The sequence below is a fragment of the Odontesthes bonariensis genome, chromosome 12 (genome assembly GCF_027942865.1).
Source record: "Odontesthes bonariensis isolate fOdoBon6 chromosome 12, fOdoBon6.hap1, whole genome shotgun sequence".
In the NCBI taxonomy this organism is placed as follows: domain Eukaryota; kingdom Metazoa; phylum Chordata; class Actinopteri; order Atheriniformes; family Atherinopsidae; genus Odontesthes; species Odontesthes bonariensis.
In genome coordinates this window covers 10,430,711-10,444,934 of record NC_134517.1, presented here as the reverse complement: position 1 = coordinate 10,444,934, position 14,224 = coordinate 10,430,711, and the positions used below count along the sequence as shown (strand labels likewise).

The following is a 14,224-nucleotide window of genomic DNA, read 5'->3' as shown; positions in this document are numbered from 1 at the left end:
AGGTGCCATTCGTGATACGTTTATTCTAGCGTCTTGGTTTTCCCGGCAGAATATTGCATTCGAGCAAGATGAGCAGTGTTACACACCTGAACTGCCAGTGGTTTTAATGTTGTGGCTGACTTTCTGTTTGAAGTCACTGACTGCAGATGAGCAAAAGAACATATAGACAATGATCACTGACTGCAGCGTCGTTTTCTACTTTGTGTCATCTGCTGGCCAGTTTTTCAAAAAGTGGATTGGATACAATGTACTGTGTTGTACTCTTGCAATTTGATCAAAAAATAATCTGTTTCATGTCAGTATAAAACAGTAAAAACACATTATAGATACATAGATAGATAGATTTTATTTTCGAACATGTATAAAAAAATGCATGTAACTATTTGTACATACTATTATACTCTATTTGTACATAGAAAGAAAAAGAGAAATAAAAAAATTTCTCAACTTTTCTCTACAAGTTTGTCAACATCCATCTGTGCAACCAGTCGACAGATTTTAGAAGTCTGATAATTTTTTCATGTAGATCCCCCAGAGAAGATAATCTCTGTGGTTTTCCTGCTGAATTGAGTCACACAGTTTGCTAATAACTTCAGCAGCACCACCACCCGGTCCACACATAATCACAAAGACTTAAAGCAGGTCTGAAGTAAAGGCTGAAGTGGCTGGATTCTTGTTCAATTCATGCACATCAGGGCAGGAAAGATGAAGCTACAGCTTTTCATTGTTAGTCTTTTGAATCATTTGATGCGGACCTGTCAAGAAGAGGAAGAGAACCCGGTATGTAATTCTTGAATTTTACCATTTATTACGAACGTGAGCAATAGGAAAAGACCTTTATGAAGCTATCCAACAAAAACAATGTTTTCCGATCAAATAATTGCATGGTGAATATGATCCTTCTTAAACTAAGGTCACTTTGAATAGATTGCTTGGGGTTTGTAACAATTTATTCAGCATCATTCGGCTTTTCAAATTTCAAAATGATTAAAGCAGCAGCGAGACATCAAGATATTGATTAGGAAATTTCAGTGGTTATGGGACTTCACAGAATAGATATTTGCTGTGTCAGTGATCTGCATTTTGTCATGTAAATGTACAAACCGATTCAGATATATACTAATGACTTTTCTTGATGGGATTTAGATGAGTTATGTCTGTCTTATGTCTGTTTAGTTGATATAAGGACCTGATCAGTAGCTAGGAAAAGTTGTTAGTACAGAGGGTTAAATATATTGTGTTCAATGTGTTAGTATGGAAGCCCATCTCCTTTCTAGGATGGGAAAAATAGACAGAAAATAATCTGAAACAAACCATTTAGTCAAAATTCTGAGTTAGGCTTTTGGAATTCTGAATTCTTATTCAATACAGTGTTGAAAATGGACTTCCAAAAGTTTTTGGCCAGGCTTCTTGACCAGTGACATCCAGTAGTGCCACCTACGATACCATTCAAAGCTTTGAACACACGTATGCACCATTCATAACCACCACTCCTTACTACAGTATTACCACTGTTAAAAACTTTGAGAAATAAGGCAAAAGGACGCCATTTTCTCTCCCTCTCATAGCACCTGTCACTATATTTTGATATGATTTAGGCTTAGAAGATAAAGGTTAACTGTACTTCATTGTATCACTCTCAGTTTTGCCTCAGGTAGCCTACTTGTTCTGCTACTTACCAACTGCTATGATTTTGTCTTTATGTCGAAGGCCAACGCAAAGGAAGATCAGTATTTGGATAACATTTACGAGCTCTTCGGCAATTCCACATTTTCTTATGAGGATAGACCTTCTGCACCCTGCAACGTAACCATGCTTGGATTTAATTCCATCGGCCTGATGATCGTCTATATAATAGTTTTTCTGTTCAGCATCATAGGCAACAGTGTGGTTGTCTTTGTGGTCTGTTCTATGAAGAAACGTAGAGCAAGCACAGATATCTACTTGATGCACCTTGCGATAGCTGACCTTCTCTTTTGTATTACCCTCCCGTTCTGGGCTACCAACATCCAATCTGGCTGGATTTATGGCAACTTCCTGTGCAAACTCCTTTCAGGCTTCCAGGAGGCATCTGTATACGGCGGCGTCTTCCTTCTGGCATGCATCAGTGTGGACCGCTACTTTGCCATTGTGAGAGCTACGCGTGTGCTGTCCTCCCATCAGCTGCTGGTGACAGTGGTTTGCAGTATTGTGTGGCTGATGGCTGGAGTGCTGTCTCTACCTGTGGTAATTAAGAGGGAGAGCATGTATGCTGATGAGCTGGACCAGTACATTTGCTATGAAAACCTAACAGGTGAAAGCAGTGACCAGTGGCGGGTCAGCATGCGTGTCCTGCGGCATACGTTGGGCTTTTTTCTGCCTCTGCTGGTGATGGCTGTCTGCTACGGCTGGACGGTGATGACGCTGTGTCACACCCGTAATCAACAAAAGCACAAGGCCATACGAGTCATCCTGGTGGTGGTGTTAGCATTTATTTTCTGTTGGCTGCCTCATAATATCACTGTACTGATTGACACATTAATACGAGGTGGATCACTGAAAGTGGAGACGTGTGAGACTCGCAACACAGTGGAGGTGATGCTGCAAGTGACGCAGGTTTTGGCCTTCATGCACTGTGCAGTGAACCCAGTGCTGTACGCCTTCGTTGGGGAGAAGTTCCGGAACCAGCTGCTCTTGGCTCTTTACAAGCATGGCCTCATCAGCAAGCGGGTTCAGGTGGCATACCAGAAGGGCTCTGCCAACAGCATGGGGAGCATCAGATCTAGAAACACCTCAGTTACAATGTAAATTTCTCCTGATTGATGATTATTTGCAGCCTCAGGTGATACTCATAATTTTATTTGTCCGTATAAACTGGCCCAATGTCCTCAAATGCAGAGCCACAGCTCCAACAACTAAACTTGATATTGTAGTATGTTTGCAATTCAACCTGGAAGGAATAAGATAATCTGGGAAAATAAGAGATTTGCCTGATTGATATGAGTCAAATTTTTGTGTTTATTATCCTACCCCTCCTCCTCCCTCTTGGCTTTCTTGATATATGTATATGTATATATATATATAATGGAATAAAAATACAGCAAAGAAGCAGCCAGAATTTAGTTCAGTTAAATGAAAGTGACAAACTGGGGACAACAGCCAAACTGACTCAGTCACAAAGTAAACAGAATTTATCCAAATACAGCTCCAAAGGTCACATATTGACATCACTTTTGTTTGACCAGTACTGTTTCTTCTTTGTTTAAAGTCTGAGTTGGATTAAACAGATATAGAAAACAGATGGATGATTCATGCATGAGTATGAATTGGCTAAACACACAGGAAAACACACTCTTCTGATAATGGTCAGGTACAACAACTGGACTGGAAGGGAGTGAACATGCAGACAAAAAAACTTTTTAAAACTTTGAAAGACCGTCAAAAAGCCTGGAAAACTATTGTTCAAGACCACTTTAAAGGAATACAAGATAAAGAAATAAGGTGTGGCTTGATACTTTTGAGCAGTATTGTTGTTCATGAGAAATTGCAAAACAATTGCCAAGTCTGTCATACAGCTTTGAGAACAGGTGCAGTTATAAAACCTTCACATTGTACATTTAAAAAAACTCTTCATAAAAAAGTTTGCTGTTGATGTAGTGTGCATAGGAAATTGGTTCTGAGATATTTTCACTGTTTCCATAAGAGAAATTTGAAAAGTGGAAACTATTATTCTTATAATCAGACTTGTGATCTTTTAAACAGGAAGACGTGGTGAAATCTTGTTTTTGCTCTCAAAAAACAAACCACTTCCATTTAAGTAACACCTCTGTTGAAACTTTTCATGCAGAAAACTGCATTGCTCTTTAAAACAATGCTTGAATCCTGAAATGCTGTCAGCCCTGCCTTTCATTATCCAACAATATACTGCATGCACGATTAATAAAATGCATTTTCTTTGCCTAAATGTGTACATCGATCTCATTAATGTCTGTGCATGAGGGTGAAATGTATGTGGGTTGGCATTTCTAACTACTGTATATGTGTCTAAGTGACTGGTGTGAGTAAACCCAAAAGAAAAATGAGTCTTCAAATTATTCATGTGCAGGTGCATTACACTATAAAACAGTCTTATCTGCGGTTCCACACAAAGACCTACTTTGATAATGCAAAAAAAGTTTTGGTTTTAAAAATTGTAATGGAATTCAATATAGTTCGCTGCAAAATTAAACCAAACTACTCAATTCAAATACAGATTGTTACGTGTCCAGCAAAAGACATTACACAAACTTGATGACTTGCTGTTGGTAACGGACAAAACATTAAGTGCTGTTTCATAGTCAGGGTTTTTACCACTTTCCTGTTATTGTTTGTGGTGTCGGGTCATGATGGTTATCATTTAATTTCCCTCTGGGATAAATAAAGTATTTTTTAATTGAATTTTGAATTGTAACTGGAAAGCATACATGTTTTTACCAGAATTCCATGGAACCTGGGTCACAAGAAATGAGACATAAAATTTTCAAAACATCAAAATTCTCTTGTCAAAATAAGAAAAAAAAAAAAAGCACCAATCCTAACAGAATCTTCATTAAGTTATTTAAGTGTCAGTTGAGTGAGCTGATGTTGTTTGGAACATGTTTTATGATGTTAAACAAGCACTCCCGAAGACACTGCAGATGGCTGATTTCAAGGGAATGCACGCAAGTCATGAAATGTTCTTGAAACGTCCTTTGTGAAGACCAGGAAAAGAAGAGTCAAAGATTGATTTAAAAGTTTAAGAAACCTAATTTCACCTTAGAAAAAAAGAGGAAGTAAGTGGAGGAAGTATTGCATTTAGTGAAGGTATTATGCCTCTTTCTCACACATTTGACAGCTTACTGTTATTACTGCTATTTTATACAGTTTTTTTTTTTTTTTAATAAAGTATGTGATGCAGTGTTTAACGTCTGAGACAACTTGGTGTAACACTGTGACAGTCTGAAATCACTCCCATCCCTGCTCTTGTATATTCTAACATGAAGCTGTCCCATACCATTATAATGTTTAAAAGCTGCATTGACCGAGGGTGAAGCCATTTTCCCTCAAATCATTTGGTCAGAGAGAATTTGCGAGGGTTGAACAGCATTGTTCTACTAACTATAAGTAACAAGAGCAGAGGTGAAATTAGCCTAAAATACTTTTATAAACTGGGCTGCATGGTGGTGTGGTGGTTAGCACTGCTGCTTCCCAGCAACAAGGTTCCAGGTTCAACTCCCAGCTCAGAGGTCAGTTTCACATAGCAGGTTTAGTTAAAACTCTGAGTAGGTTAACCCTGAAATGAGGGAAACCCTGAGTTTTCCGTTTCACAAAGGAAGGTAACTCAACCCCGAGAAAGAGGGGTAACTCTAGCCTGTTTCACAAAGAGAGGTAACTTAACCTCACGGTCAGTTACCGGAGTAACAGACTCTCTGAACCTAACCTGGTCGGGACCAGGTTTTATTCAAGAAACCTTGAGTTTCTTTCTGTCTCCGCCCTCTTTCAGCCACACACGCCATTTGATTTCCTCATTCATTCAGTCAGCAGAGCGAGTTCTTCTACTTCTTGAAGTCCATTAGGCACAGTAGAAGGCAACTTTTTTCACGAACATGTCCTTTTGACAACGATCCCGTGGATGCGCAGAGAAATAAATATTCGTCGGAGATGGTTATCAGACCGCGCATAGATTTTTGCATTTTTTGCATTTACAGACAATTATCTTTTTGAGCGGCACCATCAGAATGTGTTGGGACAAAAGAAAAAAAAGACAAATAAATATTTGTATGAATAGGCTTAAAAAAGACATATATTTTATAAAGGCACTCGTGTCTTGGGGGTGGATTCCCTCCGGGGATTCCCTCAGCCACTGCCCTCCCGGTAGAGGTGGCGGTGCTGGGCACCACCCGTTTTACGGGCATCTGCCTTCTTTCTGTTGGCTCGGTAGAAGTCTGTGTTAGTTTAAATAGGCTTAATTATTTAACAGAACATGATATAGATGATGACTCTAAATTGTCCTTTGGAGTGACTGTGAGCGTGCATGGTTGTTTGTCTCGTTTGTCTCTATGTGGCCCTGTGATGGACTGGCGGCCTGTCCAGGTTGTACCCCGCCTCTTGCCCATTGACCGCTGGGATAGGCTCCAGCCCCCCCGCGACCCGACTGACGGATTCAGCGGTATAGATAATGGATGGATGGATAATATAGATGAGAAGACATAGTTTATGTGTGTGAAAACAGCATTATGTTGGGAATAAAATAACTGCACAGTCAAATAGCCACTTAATATTTATGTTACAGTGTAAAACATGATCAAAATGAGGTACCTCCATGCCGAGGTCTCACCTGTTTGAACAATGTTTTTATAATTCATCTTAAACTGCTGCAGTGCGCTTCTCCCCTGCGGGATTGCACCTAAATGAAATAAATGAATGGGCTACCATTCAAGCAGTTTCCCTGTAATATTATTGTGATTGCAAAGGACTACATTTAAACTTACACTTTTGCTGCTGCAGCGGTGTTGCACTTATTTCTAAAAACGTATTGAAACTCGCCGTATGAGCTCATTAAGATTTCCAATTCGAGGTTGGTGAAAAACGTAGCCCCTCCTCTTCCCCGTTGCCAAGGTGACTCGTCGAATCGGGGCTCCATTGATGCTGGCTTTTTAAAGTTGTGGTGCACGCGCTAAACTCAAGGTGAACCTACTTAGAGTTGATTAACCTCACTCAAATCAGCGTTTGTGGAACCGAAAACTCAGGGTTTTCTATCTCAGAGTAGATCAACTCAGAGATCAGGAATAGACTCAGAGTTGGTTGAACCTGCTACGTGAAACGGACCCCAGGTCTTTCTGTGTGAAGTTTGCATGTTCTCCCCATGTATTTGTGGGTTCTCTCTGGGTACTCCAGCTCCCTCCCACTGTCTAAAAACATGCATGTTAAACGGATAGTTTGCCTCTTTTGACATGAAGCTGTATGACATCCAATCTTCAGCAACATCATTTATGAACATTGACTTACCCCCTGCTTCGTCCTGTGAGCCGAGTTCCAGCCGAGTTTTGGCGCTGACAAAGGTAGTCTGGCTAGTTGGCTGGGGCCATAAAAATAAAGCGTTTTGCTTCTCAAAACAATATGCGTTCAAAAGAGTAATACATTTGCATCACAAAATCGTCGAACTAGAAAAAGTCAGACCTCACATCGCTTGCCGCTATTTTTGCCTCCCTTGATATCAATGCGTCCAGCCACCTAGCGATAGCCGCACCTGTTACGGTGTTTACTGCTCGGAGGCAGGGGACTGCTCGGTCTGATCTTTGGTCTGCACAGTTTACATTGAACGCAGGGTTCAGGTAATAGACATGTTGTCAGACTATCATGATTTATCTGCCATTTTTTACAGAAAGAGTCTTTTTCTTTCTTTACTTACTTTATTTACAAATACAGGAAACAAATTACAAGAGATGCTCAAAATACAGGAATAATTCTGCTTAATTTGTATAAATGTTGCAAGTAAATGCCCCTATTTCTGTACTTGATTACTTTTTTTCCATTTCTGAAGTGGCTATAGGTGTTACCATAACAGTTGGATATTCATCGTGACAAAAGAAAACAAGTGGCTTTCCTACACTTTGTGGTTTATTAGCCAACGATAGACTGTAGTGGTCCACTTTCCAGGTCTGCATGTGGAGTCTGGCCCTTTAAAGTTCTTGTTATTCCAGCTTTTGGTATGCTTGCATGGCTGTCACAGTAACAGCTGAAATTCAAATTCAATTCAGTTCAAAAATACTTTATTTATCCCAGAGGGAAATTAAATGTTGATGTAGCTCAATTAAATCAAGGAGTTATTATAGATGCTGATAGCTGTGGGCAGGAAAGATTTCCTGTAGCGGTCCGTTTTGCATCCAAACTGAAGAAGCCTTTGACTGAAGAGACTCTGTTTTCCGATAACAGTCTCATGGAGAGGATGTTCAGGGTTGTCCATAATTCTCTTGATTTTATGCAAAATCCTTCTTTGCATTATTGTCTCCAGAGGTTCCACAGTCGTCCCCAGAACAGAACCAGCCTTCCTTATCAGGTTGTTGAGTCTTTTTAGGTCCCTGGTTCTGATGCTGCTGCCCCAACAGATGACGCTCTCAACAACAGACTTGTAGAATATCTGCAACATCTTGCTGCAAACCTTGAAGGACCTTAGCTTCCTCAAGAGGATCAGTCTGCTCTGTCCTTTCTTGTAGATGGCTTCACTGTATATTATGCATATGCGCATAATACTGTGAATGCCCGCGGTGCAACCAGCCTCCAAACAACCAAGAAGTCTTTCCTATTTAACTAACTTAGCCCGAAGTAACTACTCTGATTGTTGTTCGTTGCTTTGCTAACTTTTCCCATACTATGTAGGTTTACCAAAGAAAGGAACTGAGAAAGCAATGGTGCGGTCGATGAGGAAATGCGGCAGATCTTCAGACGTGGAGCAACAGGTCCAGGTCAAGGTCACATTTATTTATATAGCACATTTAAACAACTGGAGTACACCAAAGTGCTTTACACAAATATTAATAAGAGTACCATAAAAATAAAAGATCATAAAATAAGAATAAAAGTACCATAAAATAAGAACAGTAAAATAAATACAACAGTATGCAAAACCATCACACATGACACAATACAGGAATCACAAGGAAAAATCAAGTCTGGCTCACAGTAGAACCAAGAGGACAAAAGGCCAAGGAGTTTTTAAGGACAACTTACATGACTCCAACAATACGATGGAGCAGCCACTGAGAACGCTCGTCGCCTTTAGTTTTAAGCCTGCAGTGTTTCCCATACATTGAGGAAACTATGGCGGCCCGCCATAGTTTCCTTTTGGCCGCCATGGTTTCCGAATCCCAATCGTTTGAAACACAGCGATTTTTATTTTTTTTTTTTATTTTATTTTTTTTGGAAACACAGCGATTTCCTCAAAAACGAACCAATATGACTATACAACAGGTGAACTAGTAATTAAACATGTCCTAAAGTGTGCAATGTCAGAGTTTTGAAGTTTAGTGGCAAAAAGGTTTATGTGTTATCAGTCGCTGTCGGGGCGATTGACACACGTTATAGATCAGTGGGTGCGCGTGCATAAAGGTCAGCTGTAATCATCGGGATTTCGTTGACAAACATATTTTTTTACCTATTTATATTATGAGAAATAATGTGAAATTTGAGCAATGACGAGTACACTAGTATGTTGTCCGGTATGTTGCTTAAAAAAATAGCAAGCTCAATAGTTTTGCATGTGTGTTTCAACCGTCCCGACTAGGCAGAGCGGGGTGAAGTTGGTTTTATATTCGACATTCGCCTATTTTCCGGCTTTGTAATTGTAATAGCGTCACAAAAACCGCACCAATTAGCGTCAGGATGGTATTAACATTTACAGAAAACTAAGACTAACATACCACAGGCTTTATCAGCTCACCAAAGTAAGCAAGTCTGGCGAAAGATCAGAGTAACCGCGCCGAATATACTTCTAAGTGAACTACGGCAGCCGGAGCGCTTAGGGACCGTTGCAAAAGTGCAACGCCTTTTTTTGTTCTCACTGGATATTCAACCAATGAACACCAAACCACTTCTGATGGGTTTGTGAACTCACTATAAAGCTTTCACAGCCTTTTAGTTTCCAGAAAAATCATTTTAGGTAGAACATTTACTCAGTGTGCATAGTTAATTCCATTTCAGATTTTTATTTTGTAATAGCTCTCTTGTTTTTAAAGATATCATCACCAAACCACTTCTGATGTGTTCCTGAACTCATTGAGTACTTCCCACACCCTTTGTTATCAAGGAAAACCTTTTCAAGTTTCTCAAAAAGGCATAAGTACTCACTGTATATGATCCATTCATATTTTTCATGAAGTTTAGTTTTAATCTGTAAATATTTTCTTTTACAATTGTTATCATTGGGTTTTAATGACAAGATGAGGTTTCCTTATAAGCCCACAAGGGTTTCTGACATCTCCAGCACACATTCCTTTTTTTTAATTTGTTGTGTTTTATTGTGTATTTTTTTTATATTTGAATGAATGTGTGCAAATCAATCAAATAAAATCAAATCTGCAGTCGCACAAACTTACGCCGCTGAATTTACCCCCCCCCCCATAGTTTCCAAAAATTCTGTGGGAAACACTGGCCTGGATCTTGGGACCTCAAGCAGCTGCTCATTTGATGATCTGAAGGCTCTGACTAGATTATAAACTAGAAGTAGTTCTGCAAGATACTGAGGGGCCACACCACTTCAAACCTTAAAAACAAACAATAAAACCTTAAAATGTATTCTAAAATGGACGGGAAGCCAGTGCAAGGAGACCAGAACAGGAGTGATGTGGTACCGCTTCTGAGTGCCAGTTAGAAGGCGAGCGGCAGCGTTCTGCACTATCTGCAGGCGACGGAGTGACTGATCAAGACCAATGTATAAAGAATTGCAATAGTCAAGTCTAGAGAAAATTAACACACGAATGACCCTTTCCAAGTCATTTAAAGATAAATATGTCTTCACTTTTGCCAGGAGCCGAAGCTGGTGAAAGGAACTGTTAATCACCAAGCCAATTTGTCTTTTTAGATTAAGATCAATGTCCAAAGTTACACCAAGGGTTTGTCAGGACATGGATGCGGACTCCAGAGGTAAGAAGCAAACTTGGTTTATTCCCAAAACAAAAGACAAAACAAGGTGCGGCTGAGCTGGATGATGAAACTAAACTGTGGGATCAAACATGAATATGTCCCGAAAACAAAAAGACTTCGCATGACAAGAAAATACTTAACTGGGTTTAACGTGACGTGGCATGGCGTGGCGTGGTGTGGCGTGGCATGAAGGGTGAAGACGGAGAAGGAATTCACAAAATGAAAGGGGAAACCTGGAAACTAAACACTGAACTAGGTGATTGGTGAATGAGTGCATCTGGGGACTAATGACCTGACATGGGAAGTGAGGAAAAAGCAATGGCAAAACTCAACTAAACATGGACTTAAAAACTGAGGCTACGGCTACACGGAAACGAAACGAGTTTTTTTTTTTTTTTTAAACGGGTACGAAAATTCTTGCAACCACACGGGAACGCTGCTGTAAGGACTCAGGTCCAGACGAAAACGGATGAAAACGATGAAACGATGCAGTACACACGCCACTGTGTCACGCCACGCTGTGAGACAATAGAGAAGTCTCACAGCGTCAACGTTTGACTGACGCAAAAACATTTTCGCTGTAATAATGGAAACGAAACAACCTCGTTTTCAAACTTTCCCACTCTGGAACTCGTTCTCAAAATCTATCATTTTGGGGTAGTGGGAACGCCGGCTCCGTGTGGCCGCGACAGCGAAATGATAAGAAAAAGTATCGTTTACAGTGAAAAACGTTTTCGTGTAGCCGCAGCCTGAGACATGACTACGCATGATAAAAACACAAAACCAAAGAACATGGGGAAAACCCCATGAACGTGACAGCGTTTTTATATGCAGGTTGGTTTTGGAGGCGAGGGGGTCCATAACCTCAGTTTTATTGTCATTTGAGTAAAGATGAATTTGGCTCATCCAAGACTTAATATCAGGCCAAACAGGCTGATAAAGGGGTTAGTGAGTCTTGAAGTTGGAACTTAAGGTATGTCATCTTCATAACAGTGAAAGTACAGTGCACAGTGAAAATGAGTACACCCCCTGTGAAAAGTAACATTTCATACTATACGACAGGGAAAACAAAAATATATTTCCAAAATGTGCACATACTAAGTTTAACCCAGGCCCTGTTGAGCTCTTCAACTTAAAACAAAGGTTAATAATATAACTTTAATTATATATTTTTCAGCTTTTGTAAAATTAGTGTGTTGCAGAAATGAGTACACTCCACTTAAGGTCTCTGAGTAAAGCAAGTTTTTAGGCTCCCAATGTGGACCTGAACAAACAATCAACTACAGGTGAGTCTAATTAGTCTTTACACAGGTGTTAATTAGGAAGTTGGCTACAAAAGGCTGTTATCTAAAGCAAACCACCCCTTCCCATTTCCTGCTGTCAGCAATGGCATCTCATGGCAAGGAATTGTCTCTGGATCTGAGAAAGAGGATTATTATTTTACACAAGAGAGGTGAAGAATACAAGAAGATAAGCAAAGCCTTACTTATCAGTAAGAATACGGTTGCAAAAGTGGTTCAAAGGTTCAAGAAAGATGGAACTGCAGCCAAAATACAGCGACGTCCAGGTCGTCCAAGACAGTTGTAGCGTTACCGGAGCAATTATATATATCAAATATAAGGATTTATCTTAAACCTCGAAATTAGGGCACCACCTCGCTGATGTTTAAACTTGCTTTAAGTTACAGTCCAGGGAGGACGACTGTTAAAATCTTACGATCCTGGTATGTTAAATTAATAATCAATTTAATAATCAATTAATAATCAGTCTCATATCTCGCTACTTTCGTGAAGTTCTCGTTTGGTTGGACAGACATTACGTAAAGAAAGCATACGACACAATCTGTGATTATAACATATATATGGATTTATGAACTGTTTATTACAATGATATGATCTTAGACATGAACCTTTAAACAAACAGGAGATGCATGGAATATGGGTGATTATATAAAACACTTAGTGAATATAAAATAAAATATGGGAATGGAGAGATACTGGATTTATTCAAATAGTTTGGGTTGGCTGACTATTTGACGCTAAATACTGACATTTCGGATTAATGTATCATTCTGTGAAAGCCTCGAGACAACCATCAAACCCACTTTAAGGTGAAAACGGGTCGGTCTTACTGTGCTGAAGTTCTGCTTAGTCAGCTCGGAACACGGCAGCGGCCACGCGGGGTCCGAGGGGATTTCTCTTCCGCTCTCTGGGCCTTCCTGGTTGTGGTGGCTGACTTTAGCGGACTTCTCAGTTGTTTCTTTCACTGGGAAACCGAAACGATGGTGCCGAGGACTGTGGTTATAATGATCGAATCTTCTTGGTGTCAGTGGGTCCGTTGCTTCTCTGATGAAGTGAACTTAAGTTCACAGAAGATTAATAAAAGGTTGCTTGGAGTTGGCTTTCTTGGTAGGAAAACTTCATTCTGTTCTTATCTTTGTTTGGGTCTTTCTTTCTCGTCTCCGGGGTCTCACTGGGTTCTGGAGGGTCTCCTCCGGTCGTCCGCTGCATCGTTATCCTCACGTCCTTCCGCTCTCTCCTGAGATTATGGGAAAACTCCCAAACTCTGGTGAGCTCTTCTCTTCTGCTCAAACCATCTCCAAAACTCTCTGAGCAGCTGTTCTCTGCTCAAATCTCCTTCTGAAACTCTGGGTTGGAACTCTTCTGGAACAAGAGGCAAGAAGCAAGAGAGCGAGCTTTTCGCAGGCTCCGGTTTTTGACTCTCGGAGGCGGGGCTTACACTACTTTTTCAGCCAATGATATGCTTGAACTGTGTGCATGTCTGCCTGGGTGTCTGTGTAAGGTGATCTGTGCTATATGGGGATTTCTGCATTTAGACAAAGAAACGCTTATTTCTCCATTACTCCGTCTCATTGAACATTTGTCTCTGTGATTCTGAAAACACCACATCTTGTTAAGATATGCAGATTAAAGATATAACATAGACTTGCAATATAAAGACATCAAAATAACACACAACGTAATTGATGATTATGACTTTCAAAATTCAGATGGATATCTATGAAATCGTGACATATGAATAGTGAACTACACAATGTTAATTTTCTGTGTTAACAATGGGGACACTAAACAAATACCAAATAGATACTGAAGGGACATCGTTAGAAGTTAATAGTTGCATATATCTTGTCCATTTGTCCTCTGGGATTTAAATGTTCAACTAATCAACACTGCAGACCACTAGGGGGCAATGTGGTACCATCAGGCAGGTTGGGCATTTCCACCAAGATCAGTTCTTTGTCAATATTTAAGCCAGAATCGTACAAATTGTCTCTATATGCGTCTTGTGATCAAGCTGGAAACCTGAAAGAAATTGTATACGGTTATCAAACACATTTAATATAGTTTTAAGATTCGACTAAAAGTGAGTCTTAGTGAAGTCTTCTCAGTTCGTGGGTAGCCATCTGGTCTCTTTCTCTGGGGGAGAGGGTGTTAACATGTCAATTCGATTCATGGTGAAGATAAGATAGTGAGGCCTCCAACATCTCCGACAGAAAGGTTCTTTGTTCATTCGAGTTTTCCAATTTTTATGGCAAGTGTCTGTTGCTTATTTTTCACTCCCAAAA

At 40.0% G+C, this 14,224-nt stretch overlaps 1 protein-coding gene across 1 annotated transcript; it reads left to right on the top strand.

Moving 5' to 3' along the window:
• Positions 1–623: 623 nt before the first annotated feature.
• cxcr2 (chemokine (C-X-C motif) receptor 2) lies at positions 624–3,985 on the top strand. Its single transcript, XM_075478626.1, has 2 exons — positions 624–780; positions 1,711–3,985. Exons 1-2 carry the CDS (start codon positions 685–687, stop codon positions 2,785–2,787), a joined length of 1,173 nt encoding a protein of 390 aa, XP_075334741.1. The 5' UTR covers positions 624–684; the 3' UTR covers positions 2,788–3,985.
• The last annotated feature ends 10,239 nt before the right edge of the window (positions 3,986–14,224 follow it).

Coding starts and splice junctions, on each gene's coding strand:
- cxcr2 (XM_075478626.1), top strand. CDS start 685: ATGCACATCAGGGCAGGAAAGATGAAGCTACAGCTTTTCATTGTTAGT. Junction 781..1,710: donor AAGAAGAGGAAGAGAACCCG/GTATGTAATTCT, acceptor TTTATGTCGAAG/GCCAACGCAAAGGAAGATCA.